Below are 22,299 nucleotides of genomic sequence, written 5' to 3'. Positions count from 1 at the left end.
TCGATTGGTCGACGAATGGGTGGTAAAAATTTAACAACGCACTTTATTAAATTTTGAATGTTTTATTAGCCTATCTAACATGAACCGATTCTTATCTAAAAATTTATTTACAATATGGCGCCTATCTTAAGAAATATAAAATACTATAAGACAATGTTCGTATAAATAAATCATTTATTTTTACAGACATAAATGATAGTGTTCGTCGATAAAATCTTCTTTTAATATTTACAATCTATTTGTAACATTCCTTTCACTATTCGTGCAGATCTTGTATATAAAGAGAGAGAGAGAGAGAGAGAGAGATAAAAAAATGGAGATGAATAACAAAAATTACAGTAATACCAAATTACACGTAAAAATCTATATTAGTTTGTCGAGTTTTTAATTACTGTAAAAAATCATCTATTTAATTATCATAATGCTACCAGTGAGAGTTGACCTTCCTGCTACTGCATAAACGTTATTGCAAAATCAACGATGACTACTAGCATATAAATGATAAATTACGCATAACATTAATCAGATGCACGTAATACCTATATAAGATTAACGATAAAGCCTCTAATTTGTGTAAATAAAATAAAAATCAGGGCGATCATACCAGACGTCATCGTCTGGAAGTCTAATTCATGTTTGTATGTATATAGATATATTTGTTTGTAATGAAAAAATGAGTATGACGAGGAGAGAGGAGCGGTGACTGATTTTTGGCCACCAATGGTAAGCAACTTTGCAACGGTCTAAGCAGATAGGAATAATCAATCAGAACTGCGTGAAAACTTGGTTAAAGAGCTCGATGATAGCACGTGATTTGTGCGTGTACAAGTTAATTTTTTGCAGCTTTCTCGTTGCTTTTGCCGAGCAGAGGCAAATCGTTCGACGAGCCTTCACATATTTTTCACCGATACAACCGAACTTGACCCTTGCTCCGCTTCTGCTTCCATACTCTCTCTCTCTCTCTCTCTTTTCTCTGTCTCTCTTTCTCTCTTTCTCTGCCTCCCTCACTCCCACTCCCCCCTCCTCTCTCGCGAACCAGATAAATTTTCTATCTACCTCCTCTTCCCCCTCTTGCTCACCAATCGCTTCAACCCCTATATCCGTGCAAGAAGAAACGCTCGAAAATAAAAAAAGAGGAGGTCTCTTCTCCAGCAGTCGAAATTTGAAGATTCTACCTGATGAGCTATGCGTTAATGTTTCGCCCCCCCCCCCCCAATAATTATAATTACAAGGAACGAAATTAAAATGTTCAACCGACATTTGGTTCGTAATAATAATAATGATCGCGTAATTATCGGTCAAGTCGAATTCCCATTATCACCGTGGAGAAAACAATTTCTCACCCAGCGATCTAAATTTAGTCTTTGCTAAAACCATATAGCCTATCGCTTCAGCGATTAGTCTCTACAATTGTTTGCGAATTGTTATTGAAGCGTGCTATCACTAAACAAGAGTTTCACAATAGTCGCGAGTGCACTTTGGATCGTTGGTCTTTCTTTTCGGAGGAACTGCACTTTAGATCGTTGGTCCATAGGCTTGGGTCGCACAATATTTTTCTTCTTCGGATTTCTTCTCGATCCTCTATTACTGAAGTCAGGCATCGAATGGGAGATGATGAGGCGTCGTCAGATCTGCAGTCGTCTTTGGCGATGAGAGGCAAACCAAAATGGTTGTCACTTAGATATATTAGGTTAACATGCTTATATTCCTCGAACTGGAGCTTGTTATTGGACAACGGCCAGGGGTGGATTGTGTTGAGTGGGTTGAGCCCTGATGGCGCCGGCGACTCGCCTGATGGGCAGCTGAAGGTGATAGTAAGCGCAATAGGGCAAAGGGTCCCAGTAGACGAAGAGGGCCTCCCTCTTGTCCAAAACGGTACCAATTAGATGAGGAGCGGTCTCACTGGGTATCCTCTTCAGGGCACTGGCAGCAGCTTCCGGTACGAAATTCCGCTCGTTGGTCATTATTAGACCGGAACTCTGCCTGGAGAAATGTCTGCAGGGCTTCCAGACCAGTCGCGGATGTATTCCGCTGTAGCAAACGTAGGGTAGACTGACCCCGACTCTGCAGTAGATCGGTACCAGGTCCCCTTGGTCCACGCTGCTGCATAACCGGAAGCTCAAGTGGCCGCTGATCCTGCTACCGAAGGATCTGCCGAAGAATCTCTCGAGCCACTGACTGACTTCCGGTCTCTCCTCGGGGATGAGGCCTCTGCTCTCGTCGACTCTGCACGTTACGTTGCTGACGATTCTCGATTCTTTAATGGTGGTGCAGGTGACGTAGTGTTCACCACCGGGATCCCGAACGACGACCCAGGGTCTGGTTTCGGAGACCTCGTGATGCTGGTTCCTGAACTCTGTCGAACTGGAGGGCAGGAGGAACTTAGCTCTATCTCTCATGCCAGCTGGGCCGGCTGCCAGCATCATGTGTCTTCCGGTTCTCAGGGTATTCTGCTCGTATATCCTGGCAACGTCCTGGGTAGATCTGAGGACGAAGTGAACAGGTGTCGGCAGGCCGAGAACTCGGCATCTTCGGAGGAGTTCCAAAGGATCGTCGAGGGCTGTGACGTCACTGGCACTGGGTACGAAACACTCGCAGCCTAAGAGCTCGAGGTGGGGCTTCGCCAGGGCGTCGTAGTAAGCTGTGCTCGTAGAGCTAACAGGGATGTAATAAACCGCCTTTTCCCTCTGTACTATGTCCTTGAGGGCCCTCACGTATTCAGCGGCACTGCTCGGTCCTGGTCTCGGTAGCGTGTAATACTTGGAACAGGCAGTGCTGAATCTCGCGAGACCAAATAGGCCCTCGAGCTCGCAGATGACCACTTTCGCCCCTGCCTTGTAGAAATTCCTGGCCAAGTGGACAGATTGGACCGTGCTACCACCGCTTATCAGCACGCACCTTTTGCTCCTGGCACGCTCCGAGGCTGGCGTGTGGAGAATCGTTAGTAGCCACTTGAGCAGGTTCAACGGTATTTGCAGAATCACCCAGAAGAGGCAGACCCAGGCTGAGGCCCATAAGGCCGGGGCCCAAATCGTGCAAGTCAAACAATTGTAGCAACTCCTGAATATATTGATGAGTAGTCCCAGGTACCAGGAGACCAGCAGGTGAAGGATCGAGGCCCTCCTTTGTCGAGCTTGTGACAGTACAGAATACTTCTGCTGTTGCTGTTGCTGTTGAAGACCAGACTGTGGTTGTTGCGAATGGTTCTGCGAATAGTTGGAACCATTGTACTGGTGGAAGGTTTGCTGGCGTCTGAAGATGACGGTGGGTGCGCTGGAATTATTGGACAAGGTCGAGAGGTTCGAGGTCGTCGAAGAGCTCGAGACGTTGGATATCGATCTCTTCAGAGTTGACATTGGGAAGATGGGAGGCGGTGAGGTAGATAAGGGAGAGCTGGGCAGTGGAGGAGATGCACTGCTACTTCGAGAAACCATCGGTGGGCTCGAGGACCAAAACCTCGAACAGTTCTCGCTTGAACAGGCTGGCATTCTTATTTCTTCTTTTCTCTCTCTCTCTCTCTCTCACACTCTCTTTCTCTCCTCTACTCTGTTCCTTCTCGTCTCTTCTATATCCTGATTTTTATCTCTACAGGTTAAATATAGATTTTCGACGAGATACCAAGCAAGCTCTGTAGCTCACTGGACTAGCTAGGCGATAGGATTGATACGATTGGCCTCATCGATCCGGGAAATCATGCCTCTATATCCAAAACTTGTGACTGGACAGGATCGACTGGGAAAGAAGAACTTTCGAAAGCGTTGTTTATATGGCAATTGTAGCACTGGACGCGATCTTCCCCGAGTGGATATACCGGTATGCACACTTAACTTTAACTGAGGCTAGTTAGCGGGAATCTCGGTCTCTTATGAGCTCTGCATCTCGAGCGCACTATGAACCGAAGACCTTATCTAATCGTGTCCCGCCGCCTCAGACACAGAAAGAAAGAAAGAAGGAGTCGCCTCGTCGCATCCCATCGGATTAATTTCTTAAGGGACCTTCGCTATGATCCAATTGAAAAATTTTTCTAAACTCGAGGAAATACCCTTGAATAGTTTTTAAAGAAAGTTTCTAAACACGCTACAAGGAAATACAGCGGTAAGGTAGGCAGAAAATCAATCGTCATTGTAGAATTTTGGCCCATTCAATATAATTTTACCGATAAATTTCTAATATACAGTATTTTCCAAATACAATCTAATGGTACAATAAATCTACCTACGTATAACATATTCCACGTGTTTAAATATATTTATATATGCCTGTCGTCTATATGTATTTTTGTATATATATTTATATATATATAATATATATTTTACGATTTGGTGTGTATACGTAAATTAATTGATTTCTACTTGTCAACTGGAGAGAGAATCGTCCAGCGCGCACAGCACACTCACACAAGACGCATACATTCATGAAAGATATTACAATATTTTAAAATTTCCTTTCATGTTTCATCTCAATATTTCATTTTATATTTCGTTAGTATATTTTTATCATTTTTTTATCGGAATATTCATATTACAATTACAATAACTTCGTTATGCAATTTCGCATTGCAATAAGAACATTGCTATAATTTAATTATTCCATTTCGCAATATCTCGTGGCATTACTCTGTTAAAAGAGTTATACTAAGATTTCAATAATTCGTGCTCGATCGGTGGTATATTTCCTTATATATATATATACAGCTTTCTAATTGATAATGCACATTTCTTTACTCCCTTAAAACTATCTAATTGAAATCAACGTATCCCATTCAGCAAAATCGACGTTTATTTCCGCAAAAGCAGTGAACATTTCATTGTTTAAACCATCACGAGCTGCTGCATGGGTATGGTATACCGTATGGGATATCAGTTTTATGCAGTTCGTTCAAGTTGTCTTCCACAATTAATAAAAATTTGATTCAGTTAAGAAAATATCGACAAAATATCATTTGCCAATAATTTTGACGCACTACAGTCAACAGTCTTTCGAAAAATCACCTGAAAATATTTCCAATTAACAGAAATTATAACAGTTTCTGATTTCATCTTTCTCATTTTTTTTATAAATAGCAGCAAAAAAATTATATTTATCTCAATGTCACAGAGATTTTATACACTTTAATTAAAGCCATACAAGGATAAGATAGCACACAATGATTACATAGTAATATTTATGACAAATATACATTTCATATTGTTTATTTATAAAATAAGAGCAAGCTGTAGATATTTATGAACGAATGATTCTTTAATCGTCAAGAATACTTTATCGAAAATAATTCAATATTAAAATTATATGCAATATATAAATAATACTGTTTATAATTACATAAACGAAACATTGATCTTGATAAATTCTCGTACGAATATAGTTATATATCATTATTAATTTATATGTATAATATATTTATATAATATAAAGTTTCGTATTATCATGTAAGTGTCACATATATTTTTATAGGCTACTTTTTATGGGTACTTCATAGTATTATACGCTATTACCATAATAATGCACATGATAAATGTGACTAGATATTTTACCAAATTAAAATAATTTTAAGCAAGCGTTTCTCTGAGAAGCAGTTCTACTATTTGTTAATATAATATTATGGAGATATAGCAAAAGCACTATCGTTATAAATGGGATAGTACTTGGGTCGTAAAAGTTCACGACAGAAAATTTCAAGAAATACCGCGAGCAATATAAAACTTTCAATATATTACAAACTTATAGCCATTGCAAAAATATGCTGAAAATGCACTGCAGTTATTTTAATTACTTCTGTTATTTATCTGAAAAAAATAATTAATATGTGTACAAAATTGTGCCTTTAAAAAAATGGAAGTGTATCGAGAAGTGACAGAATTCTGTACTTTTTTCCTTTGTGTGAGAAAGTTACTTCATCCTTTGGTCATTAAGTTTACGAAATTCGTCGAATAGTTAAAATTTGTGCTTTAAAATCATTCATTTCTGTATCACTATCCTTCCCATTTTCATAACGAAGTAATAGAATAATGGTGAATTAACTGAAATTATCAGTAAATGATAATAGTCCATTTACATCATTGCTTATTATTACCATCCGCTTTAACATGATGTTCCTAAACACCTTTATAATTAATAACATTTTACGTAGGTAAGGTATTGTCTATGATAAACTTGTAAATTTGTCTATACAGATAAGGTTAAGAAGTCACGAGGTTAAACCGCTTAAATAACCACCTCTTCTCTTTTTTACCGATCACTGTCAATATTATTTATCAGAGTACACGATCTTGTGTTTCACAATGGAAAAATAAAAGACATTTTATCACATATAACAGAGCCCCTTGAGTACTTACATAGTGAAACGATCAATAGGCGATTTTACCAATTTTACATACTTTTAATCTCTGTAAGTACTTAAGCAAGCCTGATTGGATACAGCTATTAACAATATATCTATGGATTTTAGAATCAATTTCACTATATAAATAGTCTTACATTAATGGAAATAATACTCATTAATATATCTTATTTAATAGTTACAACTCAAACATGATAAATCAAGTAAATATGCATCACACACTGAATTTATACAATTAAAAACTAACTTTATTCTTATACATCGAACATTCAATTTCAATCTTTCATGTTTCCATTGATTGTTTCGCATTGTTGCCCATTTTTCGATTAAATAATCGCTCGCTTCAAAGTAACGATTGCACTTATAAATTTAAATATTTTTTTAATTTAAATAAAATCACAGACTCTCATGATAAATCATTAAACAATAATAAAATAATAAATTATTGGCATTTTGCACTAAAATATTCAATAGACATATATGTATATATATGCAATTTTATTTTGTAAAATTTAGGGACGATTCTTTTACCTGTTGGTAAAATTTATTTATTTGATAAACACTACAAACAGTAGCTTACCGAAATAAATAAATTTACCAAGAAGAGTTCACCAACCGATGGACCAAATCCTAAATATGTCTTGAATGTGTAATCTTGCATTCTCTTTCGTTATCTTTGGTTTGACAAAATGAATGTTTAAAAGTTAATGGTATCTGGTAAGAACAAAGAGTTGCAGTCTTTTACACAGAACTCGTATTAATAAGAAAATCATTCTTAAAAAATGCCATATCTTCAAAGGCGTAATTATAAAATCTTTGCATAGGAAAGATATAGATTGTTCCTGACTGCATTACAAATTAATTTCACGAAAATTCTATAAAATCAATTTAAAAAGATAAAATCAATTGATCAACTTATAAGCTAGTGCGATTCTCTTTAAAAAAATTAAAAATACATAAATACATTTTTTTACAGTCAGGTACAAAAAAAGAATGCTTATAATTATATACAATTAACTACATTCTTTTTTGCTAAGAATACCATATCGAATAAAATTTATACTGATATATTAAGAGTTACTCTCAGCTGAATTTTGCGAGCGTAAAGACGAATAGCAGCCTTGGCAGACTCTGACTGGCTTTAAAATTCCAAGTCGTGAGATCTTTGACTCGAATCGGCTGCATCTGTTTTTAATTAGATGTATTTGTAGATTAAATTATTTAAAATGTATGCTTTTTTTTCTAGAAAAAAATACTGATTATTTCATGTTTTACCTCGAACAAAATACTTGACCGCAATTACGGCAATGGTGCCTTCTTTCACAAATGTTAAATCGAACGCCGCAAACCACGCAGAAGTCAGCTCCCTCGTCCTTCAACCAGTGATCAGCAACCGTCCGACCTGGTTGTTCGCAAACGCTCCAGGAAAATACTCTACCTCTAGTATCTCCAACGTAGACTGTTCTGTGATCTCTATAAAATAGTCACCCCAATATTGTTGAATGTAAATCAACAATTTGTATAAAATAATTTTAAAAATAATATTTTACCTTGATACTGCAAGAGCCGTGATTGACGCGGGTTCAGTATTATCTTTACGGTCATAAGCAGTATGCATAGTCAATTTGCTTCGAAATACTAATTGCCTTTGCCATTTGAATCCTTCCCTTAAAATATTTTGCGGATTCATTCTTTTTGGCTTTGTATCAGCTTCAGTCACTATCACAAAACTATCCGTTAAGCTCGTATCGCTTTTGCTGGCTCTCATGGCACTCTCGGGTTCTCCGAGATTAGCTGCAGGCTCGCTATATTCACAAAGATCATTAATTAAAATTTATTCGCTCGTTTAATACTACGCTATTAATTACCTATTTTGAGTTCCCTCACTGTCAGCACGGCCACCGCCTTCGCTTTTCCTAAACATTGGATTTACTCTGCTTTTTCTCCTCAAAATTACCGTAGATGCATGATTAGTTTGCGGTGACGGTTTATTACTAGAACTATTACTCGATTCATTGTCAGAGCATTCCTCTTTTTCCTCATGAACTCTCGAAGCTTCCTTTGTATTTTCTGTTTCGGATAAACTGCTCTCCGAGCCACTTTTTGCCAGCAAACTTGACCCTTCGGCAGATATGCTCATTTGTTTCACCAACTCGTGAACTCTTTGCTTGGTACTCTCGCTCTGTTCTTGTTTACTCGTTTCTGGATTCTTCTCTTTTACTTTCGTTGTCTCTTCTGGTTTTTCCTCTTCGGCTGGTACTTGCACATAATCCATTGACCACATCTATATAACAAAATACAATTTTATTTATATATACTTTAATAATATATGTGTCTCTTTAACTAACCCTTGCAACTCCATCCGTGGATCCCGTCATGATGACATTTTGGGAATCCCATTCGTGTGTTTGGCTAAAATTTACACATAAAATTTGTTGCATTCTGTCGGCTCTACCAACACATGTATTAACGCTGGCTAATTCTTCGCCATTTATACTCCAAACGTGCAACCATGTGGCAGCGCAAGTTGCTATATCTCCCTAAAAATAAGAATAAACAAAACATTGTTAATAGACCGACGATAGATTTCTAAATAAGAAAAATTGTATGTCAAACCGTCAATTCATTAATTGCGACAGCAGCAACAGGTCCAGCATGACCACGCAGCTGTCGTACGAATAAACACCTCGACAAGTCCCAAATAATTGCTGTCCCATCACGGGATCCCGAAACTATCACATTATATGCTGGGCTAGAAGCTAAGCAAGTCACAGCATCTGTGTGACCATACAAGCATTGTTTAATTGACAATTGCCTTTTCGCATATTCCCAAACAGTAACCACCTATAGAAATATTTTAAGGATTTATTTTATTTATTGACACTGAACATAATCTTACTAATAATTACCGAGCTCGTTCCCGCAGTGACAATTAATTTGGAAGACGGGCAGACGCAAGCAACAATTTCTCCGCTACTTTGCATCATAGCTTCACAGACAAAAATTGCTTTATCGCTATCGTAGTTTCCTATGCGGAGGGAATGATCGGCAAATCCCCAAGCAACATATTTATTATACGAGGGTGGAATAAGCGTCTTATTCTGTTCTACTGCTAGGACAGCTTTATCTACGTGTAAAATCTGCCCAACAGGACCTTTCAACTCTGAAAAAATTGGGATAATAAAAATTTTATTTTTATAATAAAAAATATAGTCGTACCTTTAATAGGCTGCAATGACGGTTTAAGATTATCTAGATTATGAAAGAATAATCTGTCAGATGTAGTAAAGCTCAATCCGGGTGTAATAGGTCCAGGATCAATAACACTAGTCCTTTGAGTCATTTTTTTAGCTGGATGTGGCTTTTTAAACAGCTGCTTTGGTATTTGACCAAAATTGTTGATAAATCCAATTGTTGCATTTTTCTTTAGGGGATCGTCGATGCTAAAAAATATTAAATGATAATAAAAAAAACTAAATGCTTAAAAAAAGCAAATACACCTACTCATAAATATCAACGTTTCCTTCATAGAAAAGATGATGGAAGACATTAACGGCTTCCACAGCTGCTGAACCATTCTGTTTATAACCAAATATTAGATCGATCCACTGATGTAAATGCTGAGATACATAATCGCATTCTAACGCCAATCTATGAACACGAATAAATTCTCGTGGATCCTGTTTCGCCCAAGGAGGAAGGACGATATCACCGAGCTGTACGCCACTTTGCTTCGAACCTGTAAATTTTAGTTTAATAAATTGTATCCGAATTGACATCGTAATTTATTCGTTGATCTTATGATCTTCTACCTAAGTCAAAGTGATTGGAGTTAACAAAAAATTCAGGAAGGTAGAAAAATTCCGGTATAAGTTCTTTAACATCAGCCATATTGTGTTTGGATGCCGATAACCATGCTTCTTTTATGCTATTAAACATTCGATCAGCCAAGTCAAAATGTCCACCCTAATAATAATTGTACATATTTCAAAATATCTATTTTAAAAGTAAATATTTAAATTGATTTTTTAAAGAAATAATATAATATACCTGTAGTCTAAGAAAGTGTTGAGTGAAGGGTTCCATTCTTACCAAATATGAACAAACAATCATAGCGGATGAATAATGTGTACCATAATGATAAGGTGGAGTTTCTCCATGAGGATCGTCCCATTCCTTATATCTGAAAAATTACAAATTTAAATACTGAAAATTTAAATTTTTTATTAAATAATTAAGTATACCTCTTCTTAAATTGCAATAATCTTTCAGGACTTTGAGCACCCATAGGTTTGCTAAAATCCCTAAAAGTAGCAGGATCCGCAAAGTCCAATTCTTCACTGTCATAGTCAGCCAGAATCCATGGAAATATAGGATACTGCATAAGATCATTATAGCTGCGCCCAGCTAAAGTGTTGAGATGCATCAGATATTGGAAATTCGATATTTCTCCCCTCACCCAACGTTGAGTGACGGAAGTTTCTCCGATAAGACTCGACAACAAGCCAGTCGCTTGTTCCACATTTGCTGTTCTTTTCTGGCCTGCAACAGATTGCTGAGCGCTGTCAGCAATCGCAGTTGCAAACGTCATAAATCTTTGGTACACTTTATTCCTTACTTTACGTGGGAACGCCAGCAAGTAATTTCTTCCATCACCACTGAATACTTCTAAAGCCATTGGCTGTAGTAAATATCTTCTTTGGTGTACCTCTCTGATATCTTCATAATTAAATTTCGAGCATTGCCTCATTGCCCTTGATCTCCTAGGAGAACCAGGAGAAGGTAAAATAGGTTCGTAGGCCTCTGGTAAGCTTTCGATATCTCTGATCTCCCGTGATTTCAATAAAGTGAATCCATCAATAACGTAAAAGTGTTCCTTCCCAAACAAAAGGATTCCTTCCGTGGTATCTAGACCTTGAATTCTTGCACATCTGAACATATGACTAATCTTTTCATTTTCTTCTAGTAGTCTTATTAATGTCTGGTTGTCAGGAACAGATTGATTATTTTCTTCCTCCTGTTCATTGTCCTCAGTTGTCTCATCCGGCTCGCTAGCATGGCGTTCTAAAGTGCATGGAACTATCGGTGGTTCACTGTCGGTGGAAGCTTCATTAATGTTTAATGGAGTGTCGTCGATAACCAAATCCCTTTCGCGCTCGAACATTCCAGAAGAATGTCCGATTTGTTTTAAATAGTATTCCTTGCTGTCGGTACTCGTAGCTACTTTATATTTTAATTGTTTATTGTCAGGGTGCTCCAATTCAGGCCGATATGGATAGTGTATGTAGAATAATTCATTCTTCATCATTTTCTTTCTCATTCTGCATGGACCTTCGGTCATGTCCAACATCCACTTATCGAGACGCGTTGGAGTTGGTGGTCCCCACAGGCCCCGCTCTCTGGTCAATTCAGTCTCAGTTTGCAGCCATTCCTGATATACATAACGTTGAGTATGCTGATAAGTCTGCTGATATTGCAATCGCTTAGCCATTGCTAGCTCTTTAACTAATCCAATATGCTGTTCAGTCCATTGAGCTACGGTACTCTGATGTAACCTTAATCTCACGCGTACAGATTCCTCTTTCCTAACTTTTGTTCGACTAGCCAATCTGGTTAAACCCCCTGTGACCTTTTGTATCTTCGATTGAATTTGATTGTGTAATTCCCAGGGAACTCTGTATGAAGCCTTTCGTTCCAATACAACATAATTCAACCATAATTTTGTGGCAGCCTCGTTAACTTGATCCCGTACAGCAGTAAGATCGGGAGCTCGCTCGTTTCCCACGGGGATTGGTAAAGTCACTTTGAACACTTCTTCAATTGCAGGTTTCTTGCAAACATATAATTCTTCCCAGACTCTAGTAGCTGCTACTGCCATCAAGTTGTGCCCTTGATGAGTCATCAATCTATCATCGCTAGATTCAACCTGTGGATTTACGTGCCAGGTTGTTTTCATATTTGTATCGAGAGCGATTTTTATGTCTGCGGTTAATTGTAATAAACAATAGGTAAGACAACCAATAAATTCCAGCTCGTGATTTCCTGCTCCAAACACCAACAACCGATGGGTGGTTAATTTATGTAGTGCCTCTAAGACAGGCATTTGATCAGCAATGAAATCTGTTTGCCTCGAGAGTAAAAATAGAATGGTTCTATTCAGGCAGTGATGCAGACCTTCCATGCTTACTACACTAGGCCGACGTTTAGCTTGACCAATAAGCTTTACGATAAAATCGAATATCTCGTGTGGATCTTTTGTTAATGTCCCTTGCCATAATTTATCGACAATTCTAGCAGCAACGTAGTAAACATTATTTGTTATATTGTTTGCCGAACCTCCAGGTACTACCGGAAGTGCTGCCTGTTCTCCTATTAATACGTCAGCTGCTAAGAGATGCTCCATCAAAATTGATAGGACTTCAGTTTGATATCGCATTTGTTGGCTAGTCGAGGCGTGTTCTGGCCATGCCTCCAATACAAGATCGATCGCAGGTGGTGGTTTTGCTGATATTGGTAGGGAAAGAGAATCCACAACGATAACTCTCAAAAAATCCATCACAAATTTACGTGCTGGGTGATTTATCAGACCAATATCTTTGGATGGAGACCTTACTAAAACTGGCTCTTGCTGTAAAGAAGAGAAATATTTGTAAATTTAAAGAATTAATTAATGCATTCATCTAAAATAGCGAAAGTAAACATTTACTTCATCAGCTGGTGTACTAGCTCCGCTGCTGTCCTGGCTAGAACTTGAGGGTTTGGGAAACAAAGTGCCGGCAAGGGCCCCCAAAACCTCTGAGGACATGAAAACTTGCATAAAATCAGTAAAATTGTGATATAGGAAGAACAGAAATTGAATAATTGTTACTGGATAATCGTTCAACCATTCTGGCAGTAAATCTCGATTACTGGAATAAGCATTCAACATCGTTCTGACCATCTGTAACAATGTTACTACTGCCTCGGGACACAAATTAATTTTACTCGCATAAGAGGATAGCGTATGATTCGCAGGTGCTCCAAACATAAAATTCCAGACATTATCCAGATCTAGCTTAGTATCGGTCGGTAACAACTTCACTGGTTGTCCCAGCATAAGAGCGATGAACAGGAAATAAAGTTCTGGAGCTAAATCTATGTGATGAGGAAATAGCCAGCCCAAATGTTGAAAACCTGGTACATGCAGTCCCGATGGTTTTATGTCACCGCCGGTCATTTGCTGATGGCAACCAAGAGCCAAAGCCATTTTATTATGATCAGTATGGCGAAGCCAGCCTCCGTTACTTGTTCCTTCCTTAAACTTTTGCAAAATGGATGAAACTGAACAAACTGCTACCAAAATTCGTAATCCTAAAACCACTGTAGTGCTGTGAAGACCAGATTGTAAAAATAATAGGACCCAATCCAATCCTAGTACTCTTGCTAATTCCTCGCACATACTAAAAAAATTCAATGAATTAAAAAATAAAACAATATCTAAGAACTATTCATCTTTTCATCTCTCTTACTTTGTATTCACTTTAGAGCCATTGAACAATAGGCTATGTAACAGTTGCAGACAACGGTTTCGTAATAATATACTTTCGCCTTCTCCATCCTTACTACCATCAGATTCACGTAGTACCAAATGTTTTTCAGAATTTGTTGGTAATGTTGCTACGATGAATTGGCCGAACCAAAGAAGATCGGCTTGTCTTGGCTGGCTTAATAAAATACTGAGTAAAGCCAATAAAACTTGTCTTGTGCTACTTTGTTTCACTTCTCCCAGAATATATAATAATTTATGAACTAATTGTAAATCCCTCATCAAACGTAAATTTGTCTTTTTCTCATTAGACTCTGCTATTAGCTCATACAAATGCTCCAATAAAGACCTTAATAATTCTCCGGGTGCTTCATGCCAAACCTAATATTGTATAAAATAATGAAAAATAAGTGAAAAGTACAACAAATTTATAAAATTTTTTTGTAGAAGTATCACTTACTTGTAAATCGCAAAGTAAATCTTGAAAAGCTGTAACATTTGGAATAGCACTAGTTTCCCTTCCACTGTCCACAGTTCCAACAAGGCTAAATGTAAGATGAAGAATATGGCTATTCAGTAAAGAACATTTTCGCCTTAATAACATTGCTAATGTTTGGTATCCTCTTCGTCTGTCCATCTCGTTTTGAGCTGCTTGATTTGAACGCACAACGCAGACTAAAGCTTTTACCGCAGCATATAACGATTCAACATCTTGAGCCATAGCTATCAAGCCTTTAAACAAAATAAATGCATTAACCCTTTGAAGCACGATATTTCCCTGAAAACTACATAACTTGCTTATTTTTTTATTACAGTATTATTAACAATAATCATAGAAAAAAAGATTCTAATATTATTGATGTATAATATAACGTAAAACCAATCACCCGCTTAGAATACCAAGGCTGCATATGTCCGTGTACAGTATTGCTAAGAAATTTTAAACTGTTGATACGTCAAAATTTTATGAAACTACCTCTATCTGCAATTTGACACCGATTCCTATATAAGGCGTGTCACTTAATTCGCTCTAAAACGTGGACATAAAACTTCATTTATCTTTGGATAGATATAAGAAATATCAATTTTTGTTATAACATCTTTCTAAAAGTTTTTTGCATTTAAATCCAAAAAGTTAATATTAAAAAACCTGTTATCTTTTATCGTTACGAAGATAAATGAAGTTTTAAGTCCATCCTATGGGGTGAATTCAGTGACATATCCTGTATATGAAGTTTGTTTTTGTTTCTTGCACTTTCTACACTGTCTGCACTTTTTCATATTTCTATCCCTGACCTTGTATAAATTGGAATGATGAAAAGTGTAAAAAGTCTAAGAAACGATAATACACTTATGGTCAAGTGAGATGATTTATGTGGCAAAACGAAATACGATTTTTCCTTACCCTACCCATTATCTTTTTTCGATACTTATAGCCATGGATTTGCGACCCTTCTCAGTTTTTCTCTATACAACTTAATTAATAGCTTGCCATAACGGTGCGACTGGTGAGTGACATATCACTTTTTTCAAAGGAAGCAGGTAATTTAATGTAAATTCTCGCCTACACTTCGATTTTTGGTAGTTTAAGATTAGATAGTAAATATAAAACCTGTAAGGACATCTCCGTAATCAGGCAGCTAAATAAATTTAGATACAAAACTAGGAAACAGAGTAATTCATATTAATCCCTATAAATAAACCTCCAAGGAAACCATCACTAGACGACAACCGAAAAGAACCAGAACTAAATCCATCTTTTACCATCATAATCTACTGAGTAGTATCAGTTATAAGTTATTCATAATTTAAATTAATTTAAGAGGATTAGAGCGCTCTAACTAGATGGAGATACATTTCTCTCTCTCTCTCTCTCTCTCTCTCTCTCTCTCTCTCTCTCTCTCTCTCTCTCTCTCTCTCTCTCTCTCTCTCTCTCTCTCTCTCTCTCTCTCTCTCTGTCATGTCAATGGACTCCAATCCCTAAGCTGCATCATAACCGCTCGGATTAAAAGTTTATAACGAAGGATTGTCTTTACAACGACGAAAAAGGAACTCTCCCGACGTAGACCAACAGTCTTGCTAAACAGGGAGTCGCCTTTCTACTGTCGAAGCAGTCTTTACGTAACAATAAAGTAGTATATTAGAACTATATAAAAAAGAAAAATAAATCTCGTAAATGAAGCGGGAATATAATAAAATTGTTAAAAATGGTATTGCCTATGTTCGACACCGTGCAGCAAAGATTCAAAAACACGTTCCATCTGATGTTCACAACGCTTACAATGTATACAAATCCAATAATACTTGCTACGCAAATTAGAGATAAAGAAGTATTATGAACATTAAGTGGTACGCGCTTTAAGTATGATAATTACCTAACAAAACGGAGCATCCTCCAACATTATCAATCATTGTAGCTACGGGCCTTGGGTTGAATACACGAACACCCAAATATCCAACTACAACTCCACCTAACGCTCTAGCTGGGCCGCTGAGATGTCCTGCCGAATTATGGAGAACTCTGATAGGGGTTGCATTCTCATGGGAAGACATCCCCAGCTAAAAACAAAAATTTAATGAATAATTTAAATATTATAAAATTAATTAAAATAACTTACCTGCTTAGCAATAGATTTATTATCAGCACGACTATAAACTTTTCTAATTTTCGCTAGTGTCAGTTGTGACATAGCTTTGGCATTTAATCCGAACACAACTTTTTCTTCAGAAACAAGAGTTTGTAAAGGTTCTGGTCCAGTTAATTGAGGAGCTTGTAGTGAACCCATGTAATGAGGACCGAGTTTGAAAAGAGTTGCTATATTTTGAGAATTAAATACTTCTTCAATTAAATGACATGGTCCTTGTTTCCAAGTGAGCCTGGAATATCTCCTCCAACAGGGAGGGGTTCCCACATAACCATAAACTGGAGATGCTACAGTTAAATTTGCTGCTCCTCCTCCAGGAACTTGTGTTATATAGTGGAGCTACACAAAATTCAGATTGTATTAATTAGTAAAATATAATTTTATACTAATATATCATAATACCTTCTGACTATGAATATGCTGGCCATCTAAATAGAGAGAAAAACTGGAATTCTTAAGTACTGCACGATTTAGTACAATAGCTATATGATGCCACTGTCCTTCGTGAAGTAGATCTGGACACCAGACTCTGGCTCCACATTCCCCTGTTCCTTCAGGCTCCCATTCACTCACATCTAAAATAATACCGTGTTTATATAATACATGGGAAGTAAAAATATATTATTAAGAATTTTACTTTGCGGTAATGGAGTCTCGTGTGTAGAAACGATTATAGCCTTATCTCTAGCACTTAGAACCGCAGTTAAACAAATCAAATCCCTTTGGGATTGAGGAGTTCTTATTAAAGTTAATAGTCTAACGCAATGAGGATCAGTCCTGGGGTCACTAAATTTATCTACACATATCCATGTGCTATAAGTTAAGCCAGTTTGTGGAGGGAATAATCTATCACCTATAAAACAAAAGCAATAAGTAAGAAACATTAATAAGTGAATAAATAATGGAAAGGTAATAATGAGAAAGAATTACCAGATCCAATTCCTCCAAGAACACTATTATCAGCAGATACAACAGTTGGTGGAGTTGTACTTTGGGGAGCAACACTTGGTAAGTATAGACAAGCAAATCCTTCTGCACTCATGTCTAATTCAACAAAAGGAGGTAATGTGCAAGAGCCATGAGCTCTGAAATCTTTTGGAGTCGTCATGGATACCAAAGTCTTAATTCTTGTTAATGGTACAGGTCCTCCCCTTGGTTTATTCACTTCAACGTCATCCAGTGAGATACAACAAAGAGGATCGCCCAAACGTAAAAATTCCCTGTACAAAAAAAATCATTTAAAAAAAAAAACACATTGGTTTTATTTCTTAACTATAATTGTTTAACAAATAATAACATACCTTAAATCTCTTGGCTCGAGTGACTGAGCAGCCAGTCGCTCTGTAATGTATTGCAATGGTTGGTGCAAAGGATGAATTTCGTCTTGTAAAGCAACTCTTCCGATACTTAATAATTCACCGGCCATTCCAGCTTCACACATAACTTGTTGATTTCTTTCAGAACGGACTAAGCTTTTAATTACTTCAGCCATGTACAATTGCAAAGCTAATGCTAATTCAGGGTTAGAAGGCTCTTCTATGGAAGGAAGTAAATGAAGCATTCCAACTACTATTCCCGGATGTACAACAATTGGCTCAGGTGTCGGTGGATTTAAATTGAGTGAGTTCACCGTAGATCGTTTTCCACTTCCTGGTGATTCAAAGGATTTCTGATTCTAAAATAACAAAAATTTATTGTTGTTTTCTTACACATTAAATGACATTTAATTATTTGTATTTTAGAACATTTAAATTACCTCTATACTAGATTGTTTGTGGCTAGGTGATCTCATGCCGACGCTAGCAAGATTTGGTCTATCAAAAGCATCCAGTGCAACATCATAAAGAAGCCTTAATAATAAACAAGCATGCCCTAGAGTTTTCGGTAAATTCTCTGGAAATACAGGTTCAAGAACGCTACCAGTGAATATAGAAAGTAACATATGATGATAATTTTTGGTAGATATTATATTCATTTCTGTAAGCTTCGTCTCTGTAGAGAAGCAACCGAGAAGTCTTAAAGTATCGCATAAGCTTGATTGACAAATCTCATGATGAAAAAATTTTGCATTTGCTGGCTCGAATCTCATAGCAGTACTGATCGTGTGAAACACGACATATAAGAGGGTCAATAACTGAGCCTCATCTAAAGGTGATTTTTGCACTGCATCATTACACGGTTCAATATTATCTGATTTTTCAGGTCCCAGTTGACCTTCCAAAAAAACAAGAACTGACATAACGTATACAAAACCACCAACTTTTCTGAAAACGGTTCTTGTACGATGGGACTCTCGCAAACAAGCCAATAGTGCCTGTAAAATATGATAATAATAATTATTAAATGCAATAAATGTAGTCTTCTTTTGAACTTAATAATTGTTATATACTTTTAGTATATGTGTCTTTAAAACCAAAGCATTTGGAGGCGCAGAATTCATAACACCTAAAAGAGTTGCCATATCATCATCTCCGCCAGCTGTGAGTATAAGTTCTCTGACAATCCCAAGTGCTTGAAATCGACAATCCATGTATGGGACCAAATTGTGCGCACAGCGTGCTCCGCCACATTCACGAAAAACATTTGCGTTTTGAACATTGCCAGCTAACAAGCACGTCAAAGATTCCATTACTAAGGCACCCAATTTTTCGTCCTCTGCATTTATCTTGTACTCTATAAGTTGAAAATAATTTTTTATCATGAATTTATGCACAACTTTTTTTTGCAATTAAATTTACCTAAACCTTGATCCTTTGCAGCTTGTTTGTCCTTGAGTAAAGTAGCATAGCGATGTAAGCAGGTAACAAATACCTCCAACATTCCAACTTCTCTATATGCATCTTTAAATATAGTATTATGTCTATAAAAAAAAAAGATTACTTTTTGTACACATAGTAATAATTAATGAGAATATTTTGTTTAATAAATTAAGATTTTATAAATACTTAAGTATGTTGAGAAGTGTCTCCATGCACATGATACTGCAATTGACTGAATTATTGGTTTTTAATAATATAGAGAGGGATATGAGCTCTTTACAAGGCACAAAATTAAGTTGAAACACTATAAATTCCAATAGTTGAAAAAATTTTTCTTGAATTTCTGGATTTTTTAAATAAATCTTCTCTGCAAATTGTGACAAAGTATTTTGCCCTTCTAGGATAAAATAATTTGCATTGTCACTATGGTATACACTGGATATAGCATCAAGTATTGTGCAGCATAACAGTGGTGAATTAGATTTCACAAATACAGATTGCAATACTTGAAATGCTTGAATATTACGAACACTTCCTCCTGAAACCAATGATTTTTATGTATATAACTATAACTAGAATTAAATAATGAAAATATGTAGTCACTAAGATAAATTGATTCACAAATTGGGACAGCTAAACTTAACGTATAAGAGGATAGTGCTTGGCGGCGGTATAGGTATGTCTTTATCTACTCACACATATACTTGCCGTCGAGACACTACCGTATCTCTTGATTTTAAATTGAAAACACACGCAATTGGGAGTTATCATAAACTTTAAACTTACCTCTATTACTTGGTTGAGGTAGAGTAAAGCCAAGCATTTGAAATAAAGAGCTTATGCTAGCCTGACTAGGTTTTAATTCAGTATGACCACACATTGTTAAAGATGCTAACATTAATACCAAATTTCTGATTGCATCTTGAGCTTCAGCTCTTCCTTCCTGCTCCAATCCTGATGGTGCATGCCTGAAATAATTAAAAACAGAAATTAATTCATTATTTTGATTAAAAAAACTTTATAATAGAATCTAAAACATTACTTACTTCAATAAAAACTCTGATAAGAATATGTAGCCTTGACCAGCACGGAAATCATCTAGCAGTGTTTGCGAGACTTCGCTAGAATCTTTTAAAAAGCAAAACACAGTTACAAACATTTCTACAACTTCCAAAGGTGCGAGCTCAGGTACACGTTGCATATTATCAATACAAAGTGCAATACATTTTTTATCTGAGAAAAATAAGACACTTTTGAATAAACATTTTTGTTATTTTATGTGTATAGAAGTGTTTTAAAAATTTTAAGCACTTACTATGAATATATGCCACTACATTTTGGGTAAGGCCATGCCTAGAAAGAGTCATTAAAACTTCAGCAGCACTTTTTCTCCACATAACATTATATTGAGGACACCAACTTGTTATAGCTGAGAATAATAATGTTAAATCATCTTTTCTGGCAAGCTCCTCTGCTGGATAGGCATGGCTACAAAGCCTTACTAATAACTGAACAAATATTTTTTGCAATAATATTCTACGTTCTCTAGGAGTAAATTCACTATTTACATCTCTGATGTCAGCTTCCTCTTCATTCATTTCAGGCAAATCAAAAAATAAATACAGACATTTCACTAATGTTGAAGGAACAGAAGCAGTTGTCATTGCCTGAAGAGATTATAATAATTAAAATTTATTCGAAAACAACACAAATACCAATGAAAACTATTGAATTTGTCATACTTGAATGAGAGAGCTGTCTCCTGCTGCAAGCAAATTTAATGCTGACAGTAGCATCCAACCATTACTAGATTCTTCATTATTTTCAATTTCTAAAAATTTAACAATTGCACAGCTTGCTGTTTCTGTACTCTGATTACTAGCTCTTCTTCTTATTTCAGACACCATTAATTTAGAAACTTGTTGAGTGAATGCTAAAATATCCCAAAATTTTTCATTCATTTCTCCTGATGAACAGGAACCAAATACCTGTAAAGAAGAAATATAAATAAATTGAACTATTCAGCCAAAATAAATAAAAATATTAAATTTTATTATATCCCTAAATTCACCTTGCAAAATAAGGGTAGCATACTATATAATTTATCATCTCGTTCTGCATCGGATAATGGTTGAAGAGGGTGACGTGGGCGGCTATATTCAGTAAATAATTTTCTTAAATGCATAAGCCCTAAAGCTGTATTATGTGGGCTAGATCCTCCTGCTGAATCATCGAGTGTACCAGTATTACCAGATTCGATCCCTCCAATCCCTGCTCTTAGTCTGCGCATCATATTCATATTTAATTCTTGCTAAAAACAATTAAAAATGATTGTTTTTAGATTTCATAAAAATATGGAATACTATCAACTAAACATAAAAATGAGTTAAATTTTATTAATTTTATGAATCAAAATGTACTAAGAATTGCAAAAAAAGAGAAACACGAGTATACAGCCCAGTAAGGTATCTCTAATAAACAAACAGCCATTTTATAAAGTATATAAAACTAGGTGTAAAATAAACTGTGATGATGAAATATTATTAACAGAATTAGTATAATCAAAGAAAAGAAATTCACAAATGTAAACACCGAGTGCTAAAATTTAAAATGTCTACATATTGCTCAGCACAGGTATCTGTCAAATAAATACGTTGTAAATAGGAAACGAGTAGCAAATATATGTCAATATTGGTGAACCGATTGACAAAATATTTTGTACGTTCCGAAAAATTGCACTATTCTCGATTTAATATTAAAGTTCGCTTCTGTCAAAATGTCAGTAAAAGTGTCAGTGATCTATGTATATATACATTTAGTATCCGCCCATAATTTTCGCAATTGTCACTCACAATTAATCATAATCATAAAGCCATTCAGAGAATCAATTATATTCAAAATTACCTATCACGCGTGAAAGCTGAAAATTTCTACATTTTGCTTCGGAAAATGTTTCTTTTCTCTTGAACATTCAATATTTCAGTGGCAGCGGCCATTTTCGTATTCGATAATTTGTTCGACCCATCATGT

At 36.2% G+C, this 22,299-nt stretch overlaps 2 protein-coding genes across 2 annotated transcripts; both read right to left on the bottom strand.

Moving 5' to 3' along the window:
- Window positions 1-65: 65 nt before the first annotated feature.
- On the bottom strand, window positions 66-3,968 carry LOC136772359 (uncharacterized). Its single transcript, XM_066725285.1, has one exon. It carries the CDS (start codon window positions 3,486-3,488, stop codon window positions 1,725-1,727), a length of 1,764 nt encoding a protein of 587 aa, XP_066581382.1. The 5' UTR covers window positions 3,489-3,968; the 3' UTR covers window positions 66-1,724.
- A 172-nt stretch (window positions 3,969-4,140) lies between these two features.
- On the bottom strand, window positions 4,141-22,262 carry bchs (WD repeat and FYVE domain containing 3 bchs). The gene is made up of 31 exons (XM_066725507.1): window positions 22,174-22,262; window positions 21,341-21,580; window positions 21,012-21,257; window positions 20,585-20,936; window positions 20,316-20,502; window positions 20,056-20,237; window positions 19,456-19,807; window positions 19,249-19,370; window positions 18,900-19,183; window positions 18,267-18,824; window positions 17,812-18,185; window positions 17,441-17,730; window positions 17,148-17,363; window positions 16,913-17,085; window positions 16,484-16,849; window positions 16,241-16,424; window positions 14,326-14,597; window positions 13,849-14,246; window positions 13,047-13,779; window positions 10,585-12,968; window positions 10,391-10,523; window positions 10,153-10,306; window positions 9,845-10,079; window positions 9,560-9,783; window positions 9,250-9,503; window positions 8,957-9,184; window positions 8,689-8,880; window positions 8,209-8,624; window positions 7,891-8,145; window positions 7,616-7,813; window positions 4,141-7,525 (listed from the first exon to the last, which is right to left on the bottom strand). Exons 2-31 carry the CDS (start codon window positions 21,566-21,568, stop codon window positions 7,411-7,413), a joined length of 10,305 nt encoding a protein of 3,434 aa, XP_066581604.1. The 5' UTR covers window positions 21,569-21,580; window positions 22,174-22,262; the 3' UTR covers window positions 4,141-7,410.
- Window positions 22,263-22,299: the final 37 nt, after the last annotated feature.

The sequence above is a fragment of the Prorops nasuta genome, unplaced genomic scaffold (assembly GCF_024137725.1).
Source record: "Prorops nasuta isolate Cenicafe-Biocafe unplaced genomic scaffold, Cenicafe_Pnas_1.2 PNAS00004, whole genome shotgun sequence".
Classification (NCBI taxonomy): Eukaryota; Metazoa; Arthropoda; class Insecta; order Hymenoptera; family Bethylidae; genus Prorops; species Prorops nasuta.
Note: the sequence above shows the minus strand (reverse complement) of the source record. Positions and strands in the feature narration are given on the sequence as shown.